This window comes from Ciconia boyciana, chromosome 9 (assembly GCF_034638445.1).
Source record: "Ciconia boyciana chromosome 9, ASM3463844v1, whole genome shotgun sequence".
Lineage (NCBI taxonomy): Eukaryota > Metazoa > Chordata > Aves > Ciconiiformes > Ciconiidae > Ciconia > Ciconia boyciana.
The window spans coordinates 12,744,513-12,758,285 of NC_132942.1; the positions used below are offsets into that span (position 1 = coordinate 12,744,513).

A 13,773-nucleotide genomic window follows, 5' to 3' on the forward strand; every position below is an offset into this window, starting at 1 on the left:
ACCCCTGGTCCTGACTGCTCTGCACGGCCCTTCCAGGGGCCCTCCGCAACCGCATCCCCCTGCCCCACACCTGCCACTTCCCTGGCTCCCGAGAGCTGCCCCCCAGGGCCATGCTGCTGAGCTCCCCAGCTCCCTGGAGCTATGCTGGAAACATGAGGATGGGGAACTGGGCAGCTCCATCCAGGCAGGACTGTGTCCTTCAGCACCCGGGGGGGGGTCACGAAATCCCAGGGCCCCTAGATCAGGGGCTGCACCTGCAAACCCAGCCCCTCTGGGGCTGAGCCGCTCTCGCTGCCACAGCAGGTTGGGATTAGTGTGTGTGTGGGAAGCTGGAGGGGGAGAGGGAGGGGGCAGGCATAGCCCCCCCGAGGAGTCCAAGTGTGCAGAAGTCATGGAAAAGGGTGCAAGTGTGTGAGTGTCTGCCAGCCCACGCGCAGGGCTGGGGGACACGGGTGCCTGTGCCTCCCGACAGGCTCAGCCTGCCCGGCACCCACAGCTGGCCCGACTCCTAGCCTGGGCTCACAGCCACCCAGCTTGGGCTCACAGCCACCCACCCTGCTGAGTCAGCACCCAGGAAGGTCGAGTCGGCAGCCAGCGCTTGCCAGGCCTGCCGGGTGCGCCTGAACCCCTGTGGTGCCAAACTGGGCAGGGCAGGAGCTCAGTGGCCCTGTCCCAGCAGAGTAAAGCGTAGGCAGGCAGGAAGGGCACTGCCAGCACCCATGTCACCAGCCTCCGTGCACCCCAACTCAGCCATGGCGGAGGCAGCACAAGGGGTCTCGGTGGGATTTCCCCACGCACAGCCCTGCCAGCCCGGGGAGCAGACCCATGGGCGCCCAGAGCATGCCCAGCCCATCCCTGGGGCGGGAGGCACAGCACTGCATGTTCACCCGCCAGACTGACACACCGCACGAAAGCCCCTCCGTCAGCAGCTCGTGGCCCTCCCCGCCCCGGCGAGCAGGCCCAGCAGCTCCAAACCTGCTCGGCCTGGCACGGCACCCAGGCGGGGCCGGCTCGCCCTGCCCCACTCCCAGCCAGCACCCTGGGAAAGCAAAATGCTCCCAAGGAGGGATGAGGCGGCGCAAGCGGATCGCCGACAGGGCAGTTTCCCACCACCTTTCCTTCCTCCCCGAGCCCCCTCAGGGCCTGGGATGAGGGTCGGCTTTGATCCTCCTCTGGCTGGCCCTGCCCTGAGAGCAGAGACCACGCACAACTCGCTGCGCAGGCTCTGGCTCAGCCCCAGAGGGCAGGCAGGCAGCAGCTTCCTGCCCCGCTCCCCTCACGGGGATCGCTCATGGGCTGTTGCGAACCAATATTGATTCAAGGTGCACCTTGACCTCGGCGCCACGGGCCGGGCTCTGGCTTTATCTCACTGCCTCCTCCTCTGGGGAAGCGGCCCAAGCCCTTGCACCGGGTCCCAAGGCTGCATTAACCCCTACCCCAGGGCTGGGGATCAGCTCCCCTGCAGAATAAAACAGTTTAGGGCTGCTTTGGCCACCCCAGACCATCCAGGAGCAGGGTAATGCCATAACCAGGGTGGCAGGACCCTGAGCCATGGCTTGTCCTGCTCCAGCAGCCCCTCCCGGGGCAGCAAAAGGTCCCGTGGCCACAAGCTGGCTGTGGCTGGGCTCCTAGATGGACTTTGGTCCGTGGAGTCAGGGCTGCAGCTGGCTCCCTCCATCCACCCTCGTTTGTGTGGTGACAAGTGGGAAAAGCTAAACACGCACACAAGGGCTGGGAGTCAGAGCCTGCGCAGGGCAGGAGCAGGCAGCTGCAGGGATGGGCCCCGTGGGCTGCGCAGCTGCCCCAGGATCCCCTTACAGCTGGGGTACCTGTGGGGTCTTCACAGCACAGCAACAACATGCCACGAGGGGCGGTGAAGAACAAAACTCGTGCTGTCCTCTCTCCCCAGCACTGAGCCCTGCACCCCGGCTGTCACCGCCCCCAGCACAGCACCAGCATCTCCATGCCAAGCAGTTTTCAAGGGCAGGAATACACAGAGCACTGGTTCCCGCTCCACCATGGAGGTGCGCAACCCCATCCCGCCAGACCAGCGCTCCACCCTCCCTCATAACAGCCACAACCCAGACTCCTGCTTTTACTATCTTCTTCCTGCAAACAAGCAAGGGTCAGGCTTTTGCAGGGCTGTTGAGAAAGTCAGCCCAGACCTGCCCTCCCTGGCTTCACACAGCAGCGACCAAAGTCCTGGAGCCGGAGACTCCAGCTGGAGCTGCAGCAGCCAACAAGGATTTCATCACTCAGCCTTGCCCCAGGTCTCACAGCTCTTGAAGTGGGTCTGTCCAGCCTAGGACAACTAGGAGAAACAGAGCAACTTTGTACTCACCCTCAATTAAAGAGTGACCTATTTAGAAGCAAATCTGGGCTAAGTGGGATGAAGGAGCCAGAGCTGGCAGCTTAGAGGTGGCATGGCACAAAACAGGCTGAGCTCGGGAGCTCCAGATCCGTATGGGTCAGAGAAGCCAGTTCAGAGCGTTTTAAGAAATGTCCTAGAAGTTTCTATAGCTGGGGAAGAGAAACCCGGTCTGGAAACAACCTCACACTGCACCCTCCTTCCCAAGCCCACCAGCAAGGGGACGTCCCCCGCCACCAACCAGGGCTCAGCCAGCCTTGGTGCCTCACAGGCAGGTAGAGGGACCAGGAGAGAGGCGCAGGGTGGATGCTCGGGCAGGGGCAACCCATTCAGCCGTGGGAGGGAGGCTCTCAGCTCCTCTCCTGCCCCAGGGGCCATGGTGATGCTCTCAGCTGGGAGATGGGAGCAGGGGACTGGAGCCTCCTCACAGTGCCGGAGCAGACATTCCCCAGCGCGTGGAAGAGCCAGAGTACGTGTTCGCCTGATGAAATCCTGCCGACAGCAGGAGTGGTGTTTCAACTCGATGGCAGCTTTGAAAGATAGGCGTTGGTCCTACCCAGCAAGCATGTTAAAAGAAGTGCTTATCTAACAGGACATGTGAGTCAGATGCGTATCTCTCCTTCTAGAGACAGCGTTGCCCCACACTGGCAGCCTCCCCTCCTGCTCCGGAGCCTGGGAAAGCCAACTGCCCCGGACCAACCCTGGCAGGAGCAGACACTGCACCTGGGGGCCTCTCTGCGGGAAGGAGACTGGGTGGCAGCTCACACATTTTAAGCCAAAGCACTTCCCACACTGCATTCAGCTTTCCATCAGCAACACCTCCATACTCCAGCTATCAGGCAAAGCCAGACTAGACGCTAGGGATTTACCATGCTCCTCCTGATGCAAGCTGAAGCAACGAGCAGCTTATTCTCTCCCCATCTGAAAGAAAAGTGGTGTTATTTCTTGAGCTGGGCTGTAGGGACCCAGGAACTGGGTGGGTGGGTTTGAGAGAGCAGCCAGACTGAACTGTGTTATCCGGCAGATACGAAATGGTCTCTTTCGATACTTCATTTTGAACCCACGTGCAAAGCACCACAGACATTTGCCTATGCCCCAAATGGCAGCAGCAGGTTAGCCAAGCTGGCAGAGACACAGCTGATCCAGCAGACCCAGAGAGGAGTCAAGCCCTGACCCGGCTCTGCCATGCTCTGCCCGTGCTGCCAGACCACTCCTGTCTCCTTTAGGGGCTCTTGCAGCGGAGCTGTTAAAACACTTCGGCCAGCCTCCAGCACCATTGCTAGCCTGGCACAGCAGCACCTCCAAACCCGCTCCGCACTCAGACAAAGTGCTGCAGAAAACCTTTTTTTTGGGGGGAGAGAGATATAGCAGGTCCTCCAGCAACCATCCCACTTGGGGCACAGCTCCATGGACTGTCACAGCACTGGCAGCAAGGCACAAGGATGATATTAAGGCTTCAGCTACTTTGTGTTCACCTAAGATCATCCATAGGGGGTTTAGCAGAATCAGGGCTTCTCCAAAAGAGGCTGCTGGCGCGCAGCTGCAGGTCCAAGGACAGCAGGGCAAGCCCTGGAGAGCCAGCCCTGCTGAGGACATCCCCAGCTTTCCCATCGCCCCGGGCATGCTGACATGCAAGCTGGGAGCAGACAGAGCTGCCGCAGCAGTTCCAGTACCATCTCCATAGCAGCTGCCCCTGCGCAGCCGGGATGCTCACAGCTGCTCCCCAGCACCAGGGTGACAACCCAGCCTGGGCAGAGGGGAGCAGGGTGCAGGTGGGACCAAGCTCTGGGCTGGGCCAACACTGGAACCCACTCCAGAGCAGATGTGCCAGTCTCCAGACCAGGGCAACACCCTGAAGATGCCAGCAGTCAGCTCCAGGGCAGCTGGAGAGCTGTCAAGAGAGCTGACGTTGAGCTGGTTCAGCCTTTAGCTCCCAGGATGCTGGCAGAGAGGCTGAGATCAGGACTTCAGCCCCAGCTCTTGATTACCACAGCGAGAATAAAAGCAGCCATAGATCCACACAGGAGGCTGCCCTGCCCTTCTAGAAATGGGGTTTGGGCACAAGCACTTCTTTCCTGGAAAGTGTTCCCTGAGGTTTGGGATTCCTTCCCATCCCACAAAGCTCCCCTCGCAACACTGATCCTGAGTACCCCACATTCCCACAGGACCACGGCTCAGCCACATTAACAAACATCAGCAGCTGGCAAGCTATTTAGAGTAGCAGGATTGCTCCCAGCACCGCTTTCCTCTCCTGGAGGACCTGCCAGAGGCACAGCCTGCCAGCACTGGATGCAACAGCCCCACTGCAGCCCCGCACATGCTAGAACCTCGCAAGCTTGCCACCATGCTCCATGCAAGCCACCGTGTCACACCTAGGAAGAGCCAAGGGTGCAATAGGCTTGTCTGTGCCCCGCTTGCTCCAGTACCTTGTATTTAAACTTCTTCCTAGAGGTTACAGGGAAGCTGCTGTGAACTGGGTGTTTGATAGACACCACGGCCCCAAGGGATGTTGCAGCTCTGGGACCCTCTGTGTTGGGCTGGCCAGCCCCAGGGAGGCTCAGCACATGCTCCAGCAGCAGAGCTCCTTTGGGCAGCCAAACTGAATGCTGGGGTAAGAAACAAGCCATCTCCTGCATCCAACAGCCCCCTGGGCTTGGGCAAGGAGCCCTGCAGAGGGTCACCAGCATGTGCCACACGCCTGGCTGGGGCAAGGCAGGCTGCTCTTGCCCATGAGCTGGGGCTCACCGCGCCCCAAGCACAGCGCCATTTGCCCTTCAAGCCGGGTCCCTTGCTGCTGCCCTGGCTGCCAGGCTCAGCTGTGCCCCGGTTCCAGGAAGGGGGGGCGAAGGGCAGCCGGCCCCCCCACCCCTGCCTTTGCTGTGCTTACCGGTCACCCAGCAACCCCGCCACGGAGAGCAGCACCAGCTCCGCTTTCATGGCCTGCCCGGCTGCTGAACCCCCGGGAAGAGCAATGCAGGGGAGAAGGTGGGAGGCCAGCAAGCAGGCAGTACCAGGCTTTCCCTCACCAGCAGATGGGGACAGGGACCTGGCAGCTCCCCCGGGACCTCCCAAGGTGGGGGACACACCAGAGTCCTCTAGGAAAGAGCAGCAGGCAGCTGCCTGCATGATCTTGGCACTAGGACGCAGCTTGTGTTAGAGCAACTGCTTCCTCCCCCTGCTCCCCCCCCTGTGAACAGCCATAAATAGATTTAAACACACCCTGCACTGCACATCCCGTGGATGCCCAGGTGTCCCTTGTCACCCATGTTCAACTCCTTCCTTGGAAAAGCCAGCCCAGGAAGAGCTGCCCAGCCACAACTGAGCCAGTCTGTCCAGTGCCACGATTCCACCTCTCCTGCCCACGCAGCTACCCCTGCCTGCAGCTGGGGTTTTGGGAGGCACAGGACAGGAGCGGGAGCAGCAGGCTAACAAATCCCAACAAGTCTTTCACTAGGAAAGGCTGAGCGCAGCACAGATCGGACCCTGTGAGCTGTCTGCGTGTCGGGAAGCAAAAACAAGCCACTTCCAATCAGCATCAAGTTCCCAAGCCCGTGCTTTGCCTCCTGGGAACGCGCTGCCAGACTCTGGCAGAGCATGCTGGTTGCTGGCACGCAAGCCAGCCCTGGCCTGCAGTGGGCAGAGCGCAGCTCCATGCCCAGCTCACATCCCATCTGTGCTGCCCTGCGGCTGGGAGCCCCCCCACCAGCAGGTACAGGGAAAGTCAAGAGGTGCAATGTAAAAAGCTGTCAGTGAGAGGGAGAAAGGTCACTGAGCAGTGACTGACGCCCATAATTAGTTTATGGGATTTGTTAACAGCTTCAGGCTAGCCGGCTGGGAACTCACTACAACCGCGTCAGCTCAGCTTTAGCACAGCAGCACCTTCCCACGCCAGGGGTGCAACGCAAACAGGGTTTATCGATGCTCCTCGGTTACCCAGACGCAAGCAGCACAGCAGGGCCACTGTGGCATGAGCCCATCTAATAAAAGCCATCAATTAATACTTCCTAGGCAGCCCAAGGGAAGAATGGCCACAGCTGGGTTCCTCACCTTTCCTCCCCCAGAAGAAAGGGGTCTTGGGAAGGAAGGCGAGCACTTCCAGGATGTGAGTCAGGAGGAATTTCTGGCTATACCTGCTGTTCAAACAGTACCATGCAGCAGGAGTTACCTGAGGTCTGACTCACATAATGTGAGTGCCAGCCCCGAAGGAACATGAACACACGCTCCACTGTGCAAACGCTCCCGATGCTGTTCGCAGGCTTCACCCCACCAGGTAACCCTGACGCAGACACGCCTGCTGCAAGCAGTCCTGGCCCGACACCAGCTGCTGCTGGCGTGGCAGCCACCGAGGAGGAGGAACAAGCTCAGCACAAGTCAGAGCCATGCCTGGGGGATGCCTTCGGCACCCAAGAACAAATCTATTGGCTGCCTAAGTGATTTCTGTCAGCTCAAAGGACTCGCACCAGTTTCTAGCTTTACCACTCTGCTCTCCTCCCCCGCTGCCTGACTCTACCTGCCTGCATGCCAAGGCAGGCAAATGCTTCCTTACTCCTCTCTGCCTGGCCAAAGCCCTACCTACAGCTGCCACCAGATGAAGATCTGGGAAATCCAGAGGCCAGCCAGCTTGGTCCAGCTGCAGGCCAGCAATGAGAAACTGCTTTTGAACACTGGAGCCAGCTGCAAGCCCCAAGCTGCTCCTAGGGTCAGCTCACTGTACCTACTTGGGGACAGGAGGATTTGTGAAACATCAGTCCTTGTAGCACAGAGATAGGCGTATGGATCTTTAAAATTACCCACGCTGCTGGGAAGCAGAGTTACCACCTGGTGTACAAAAACCACAAGAGAAGCGCGTGCAGCAGCGAGGGTGAGCCAGACAGACATCAGCGTAAGCTATGCCAAGGAGACCAGCCTTGAACCCCAGGGGTTCTCAGTTAAACACATCTGATGGTCTCATTTGGAAAAGTCCCATTGCACTTCTTTGGCATCGGTATGCGCCACAGCAACACACAAGGGACTCATCCAAGGTACAAGGAAGGGAAAGGGAAGATTTGTTCATCGTGCCGCTGGTCTGGTGGACCATGAGGTCCCACAAAGCACAGCTGAGTCATGCAAGTACCACTGCCCCACCTCTGCCAGGTACCTGAATTGTGCTGAGTCAAGCACCCGCCCTGTGTATTTACAGGGCTGTAAAGGATAAGGCCCAGATTTATCATTACACGCAGGGACTTCGACTGCAACAAGGAAAGCTCAAAAGCCAGTGTACCCTGTACGACAGTATGTAGTGTCTTTCAAGGTCTTCCAATGATCTCAAATTGTTTTCATGAAAAAGAAGTTCAAAGTCTGTCACCTGCAAAGTAGTTCAAGGCTCACTATTATTTCAAGGGTGGTGGAGAACAGGGCACAGGGAGCCAGGAGCCTGCTCTTTGGGACAAGCAGTGCACGCAGCAGCTCTGGAAGAGCTTCTCTACCAGCTACACATATTGATGCTATCCTTCAAACTTGGAGAGGGAGAGAAATTAAGTTAAGACCAGCTGTGTTTACAAAAAACAATCCACATTACCAACAGGAACAAAAGGCTCCTGGGGAGGGGAAGAAAAACAGACCAGTTAGGTCTGAGTGTGCTCAGGTAACTTCCAGAAGCAACCCCTGGTATCAAAATACCAAGCTGTTCTCTGAAGGAGCTACATCACCTTTGCAGTTATTTTATGGACAAAAATACTTGGAAACCTAATTACTTGAGCCTGGTGTGAGAATACTCCCTAGCTCCTCCAGATTGATTTCCAGTTACCTGAATTCAGCATTAGCAATTGTCACATCTAAGAGCATCTCACATGATGCAAAAAGTCACATTAGCACCTTAATTTAAAAGATTTCACACCTTTAGTACTGAGCTTTGCAAAGCAGACTAGCCTACTGTGGTTCCTTTAAAAACAAGGACACAGTCCTGTGTTTTGGACACAGCCTTCCCTTAACACACCACCTTTCCTTCATGGCTAAGGACAACACAGCACTGGGTCTATTTTGAAAAGCTTTGTTAATGCAGCTGAGAATGATGAACATCCTCACGTCCTAGCACAACGGTCAATCTCAATTCTTTGCATACAGACCTGGTACCACCCTCCCCCCTTCCTGTTTAGCCCTGGATAACAAGGATTACATTAAAGAGCCATTTCCACATTAGAACACACCATGAATGCAGTCCTTCCACTCAGGCCCTATTAGAAGGGTGGGCACTTCCTCTGTGTTGTCCCTCGCCTCATGTTTCCAGAGGCATTAGCACTCAGAGCAGACAGCTCTTCCTCCCAGCCCACTTTTCCTGTCTGGAGCCTGCCATGCTCATAAACTTTTATTACGACATCAAGCTGATATGAAATCATGATGATTTCACTGCGATTAAGTAAGGAGCAGATGGGGCTGACGGAGCTGGCTAAGCAACAAATCTTGTAAATAGGAGAATGCTGTCAAGAGAAATTAAATCCTTACACAAAACACCAACTTGGGATCACAGAAAAATTCCAGCTGGAAGGGACTGCAGGGAGGCACCTAGCCCAACCTCCTGCTAGAAGCAGCGCAGCTACGACCTGGGTGCCTTCACCTCTGCTGCAGTCCGTTTTAGGAAAAGCACAGCACACAGAGCACGTACAAGTTCCTGCAAGTTATAAGCAATGCACCTGAAAAAGCCAACTGAGAGAACAGGCAGAACTATGCAATAGCAGAGCAAGTCAACATGTAAACTCAAAAAATAAACCCCTTACAGATAGAATTCAATAAATCAGCAAAAAAAAAAAAAGGATGGCACACACTGGACAGGCTTGACACACCTACCAGAAATATACCTAGCTTTCAGAGACTGACAGTGTTTTCAACACAGCCTGGGCTTGAATTCATCACTTATTACCAGTACCCAACACCATGCAGAACAGTAGGCAAGGCAGTGAGCACCACGTTATTAATGTTACCAATAACTGAGACCTAGAGCAGTCTGTCCTTCTTTGAGCCTTTTATGGGAGAAGAGAAAAAAGGCTCTGAATTGCTTGTAACAAGGAATGGCTTAAATAGGTTAAAAATAATGAACCAGTATGCTACACATGAGCACTCCACACTCCAAATTAAGCAATCCTTTAGAAGGTGGCCTTAGGATGCCTCTCAGTTGTTATAAGCAGGTTAATAAATTGCTCTGAAACCCTGTACACAGCTTAGTAAGATGACTAAGAACCTGTTGTCACAGCATAATGTCATTACCTGAATTCTAGCACTTTCCAGGGAGCATGATGTTGTAGTTCTTGAGCTTTATAGCCTCTGTTATAATGACAATTACTTGTAAAGGACCTGGGATTGCTTGCAGAAGTTTTTGACTTTGCATCAGGACAGTAAATAAGAGTAAACCTCCCAACACAAAACCTTTGCAGAGCTGCAACCAGAAGTCAAGATCCACATAGTTTTTAATGCTTTCAGTTTTAAGTCTTTGTTACAAACCAAATAGATTATACAGCAAATGAGTGTTCAGTATCACAGCATCTCTTTAAGGAAGGTTGCCATCTTGTTCATTGTTCAGCATGTCTGGTGCAGGCTGGTTTTCTGCAAAGCAGCACAACACAGCTGACAGTTTAAGCTCACACTTCTGTGCAGAAGTAAACTCTATTACCACACCATGTCTGAAAGACTAACTGGACTCCATGTTCCTCCATAGGACAAGGCTTGCAGTTGTAAGAACTACAAGCCAATGCATTTTGACACTCCAAGCATATGAACTGTTCTTGCTTACAGTGCTTATCAAGGGCAGTTTTGTTTCTAAAATTTGACAACCCTCCTCAAAGTCATGAGTAAATTTAATGGACAGAGGAAATAATTTCTTCTCCTGAAACCAAATGATTTCCTCTGACTTTTGAATATCTCATGTCAAAGCAAGAAAAGTGGTGCCAAAACAATTCCAAGCAGCCACTCTGAAAACAGCTGCCAAGAAGACATTTCATTGATGCTTCTTTCCCTTCTGCCAATGCACGTTGTCAGATGCATTACCTAGAAGTAGAAATCATATATAAGGACATAACATAGTATTCTAGACACCAGTTCTTAGAAACACACCAATTTTCATATGAGGCATTGCTTGTGAAGCATCCTTATTTGGATGGGGCAATGTCAGAGTCTAGAAAAACATCCTAGCCAGAAGAATGAGCTACATTTCTTCTTCCACCTTCCAGGTAACAGAGAGAGACTGCTCTGACTTGGAAGAGAAGTTTCCAAATGTGCACCGCTATCTCTGAAGCCCGGCAGACTTTTTGCCTCCCTGTACTCCCAGATTATCTATACAAATGTTTATTAGCACATAATGTTCTCCAGCTAAAGTTTAACATCTTCTCAGGGCAGATCCTTCTTGTAAAGAGAGTATGCATAGTGACCGCACAAGAGTGCAGCCTTGATCCAGATTACCACTCCGTGATGACAGAGAGTGCACAGTGTATTATGATCTTGAAGAAACGGTTTTCAAAATGAAAGACCTCTTCAAACAGTAAAAATATGAACTGTGAGCAGGAACTCTGCTACATGCATGGGAACTGTCTAAAAAGCTAACATACAAACAACATGTACACAATAGGCATCTGGCAGCATTTTCAGACATTTTTTTAATTTATTCTGACATGCTATAAAGGAATAAATTACACTGTTAAAGAATTACCAGCAATAAAAGTATTTCTTTCTTTCAGCTGGGCTAGAATAGGAGAAGGAAGACAGCCTGGGGCAGTAACCAATGTGAACTCTGCATGGTGTGAGGCTGTCCCCAAGGACAAGAGTAAATCTGGTCATATCCACTTCACAAGAACTTGAAAGAAAATGCCTTGGTTTAAAGCCATCCAAATACTCCATTCAAATTTTTCTCAAAACTAGCAATCACAAGTCAGTCCAGCCAATGCATGACATGGCAACGCTTGGAGGCTGCCAATACCGGGTCTGCAAAAGATGCCATTTCATTTAAAAAAAATCCAATCTTAGTATAGAGGGCTGGTCTCAAACAACAAGTTATAAAAATGCAAGACCGCCCCTTCCCCCTCAAGGAAAAAATACAAAATTTATTTAAAAACAAAATGAGGAAGAGTTACAACACTAAATCTAAAATGATTTAGAAAGAAATATGACTTCTTTTGCTTAACAAATGGCCTCGAAACCTGGTTTAAAAACAGGGTAATGTAGATTTCTTAAACTGAATTAACAAGGCAAATTAAAAAAAAATCTCATTTCCTTACAGAAACAGTTTTTAGTTTTTAATGAACTTGTAAACGAAAAAGCTCCCGCTTCAAAATAAAAACAAAATCCCAGATCATATAGATGTTTACAGTGATTACATTTATCTAAGCAACTTACATACAGGTTCAGTTGTAAGATGTTAACTAAATTTTGTGACAAATATGCTGTTTTTCCTTTTATACCAAGAACATTATAGAGTTAATGCAGAGTCCTAAAGATTATCTAGTAGTCGCTAAGTTTCTCTTAAGTCTTCACTTTAGATGCTGTTATTTCTAGCACAGGTAAGCAGGCAGAGTCTTTCATACGCTTAAAAACTGGAATCTTTGGTTACTACCATGTCAGCTGGCTTGGTATGTTGCACATAGAAGCCAACAACTTTAAGAATGTTTTAAGTGTACAACTTTCAAAACCCAGGGAGGAATAACCAGAAAAGAGTGCACAATTGTGAGCATTTACAATTATCACAACTGTTGCCGAAGACTGTTCATGCCATTCTTCCAAAACAATGAGATCTCATAAGCAGTGTAGTTCAAAGTAAAAAGGTAACAAAAATTGGCATATGCACAATTTTCTCCACTTGTGTGTCAACCATTAGTTAACTTTTCCACTTGAAAAAATGCAATAGAAAACTGGACACCATGTTTCACTATCTCAGTAATATTCACAATTACAGCTGCTACAACTCAAAGTGCAGCATCACTGACACTGCCCAGAGCCAGTTTATACTGATATTAAGTTCTTTACACCAAGTAAATGGTTGCCCACAGCCACTGGCAAGTGTACGTATGAACTAAAATTTCTAGGATTTGGGGAGTGACAAGTCCTGCTCCGATCTGCTCTGCTTTGTCCCATCCTCGCCATGCTCAGAAACCTGCAAGATAAACACAAGGACAACTTACTGATACAGGATGAAAATGAGAAACAGCCTTCACAGTAGGAGAATTAAACATCAGTTATGGTCATTCAAAGGGGAAAATGCTGCTCCATCTCAGAATTGCAGAGTTCCTGGTGTCCATTTCCAAAGCTAACCAGCATTTGCCACCACCCTTTAGCTCAAACACACACCCCTCACTCACACCTACTGCTGCACTGGAAAACAGGCTTATGCACCAGCTGGGTGCCACATTCCTCAAACAGGAATTCAGACCAACAGTTTGAAAACAAGATGTGTTATTGCCACTAGGAAGCAGGATGTAATTTCATAGGATTGTTTTCTACTTGTCCAGTGTCTTGTGTTTATATCCTTGAATGTCAAACTGTCATCTGATTGCAGTGGTGTTCTTCAGAGACACAGTACGGCAGTGTCACACAGACAGAAAGAAAGGAACAGGAATAACTTACCTTACGGTAACTCATGTTCACTACATGCTCACATGTACAACACTCTGGGCAATAAGAACAGAAGCAAGAACCTTTGACAGTGACTAGGAACCCAGCATACTTTCTGTCCTTGGAAGGACAAGTGAAACAACTCATGTGACAGGGGAGGTGGGCTGTCAAGAACAATTCTTTAAAGTTCAGTACTCCAAACGACAAGTTCAAGACATTGTCGAAAAGGGAGAGTAAAGGAATACATACACAGATCTCAAAGAACCAGCTACTGCAAGCTAAGCCAGTCTTCCTTTCATGTGACTTCGTACATATACTCATTTCTGGTGACTCAGGTAGTAGCACTGTGCTTTAAAGAGGTTAACAGGAGTCTCAACCAAAGACTACTTTGCCAAGCAAGTTTCCATTCTGGATGCCCTCCAAACAGCATGGTATTCTGTCGATGTATGAATTAATCTGAGCAACAGCTCTGAGTTTTTGCAACAGAAATCTCTTCACAGTGAAATACAGACAAAGCTGACCTCAGCTATAACTTGTGCTGTCATCCAGAGAGAAGCAAGTGCAAACAAGTCTTAAACACAGCCTGACATTCAATCAAAAAATGTATCTGGATAGTACCCAGAAGACAGCTTTAACTCTTCCAGAATAGGCTACAGGTAATTTAGAAGAGATTCAATAGCTTTGTTTCAACCCAATCTTAATGCACTGAAGGACAATTCTATTTACCCAGCACCAACAATGCTAAAAAAAAAAAAAGTCCTGCACCAGAATTAAGACAGTCATTCCCACTTGAGTGCAAATTCTCACAGAAACTCCAGTGATTCCTTATGCCAGTG

The 13,773-nt window shown here is 51.0% G+C and overlaps 1 protein-coding gene across 3 annotated transcripts in view; it reads right to left on the bottom strand.

The window, feature by feature from the left end:
• Window positions 1–9,789: 9,789 nt before the first annotated feature.
• Window positions 9,790–13,773, bottom strand: part of CSNK1A1 (casein kinase 1 alpha 1) — a 37,420-nt gene continuing 33,436 nt past the window's right edge. For all 3 annotated transcript variants that reach the window (XM_072873802.1, XM_072873800.1, XM_072873803.1), the window contains one exon: window positions 9,790–12,479. In XM_072873802.1, the coding sequence (XP_072729903.1) occupies window positions 12,472–12,479 (8 nt within the window). In that variant the 3' untranslated portion in view covers window positions 9,790–12,471. The remainder of the gene's footprint in view (window positions 12,480–13,773) is intronic.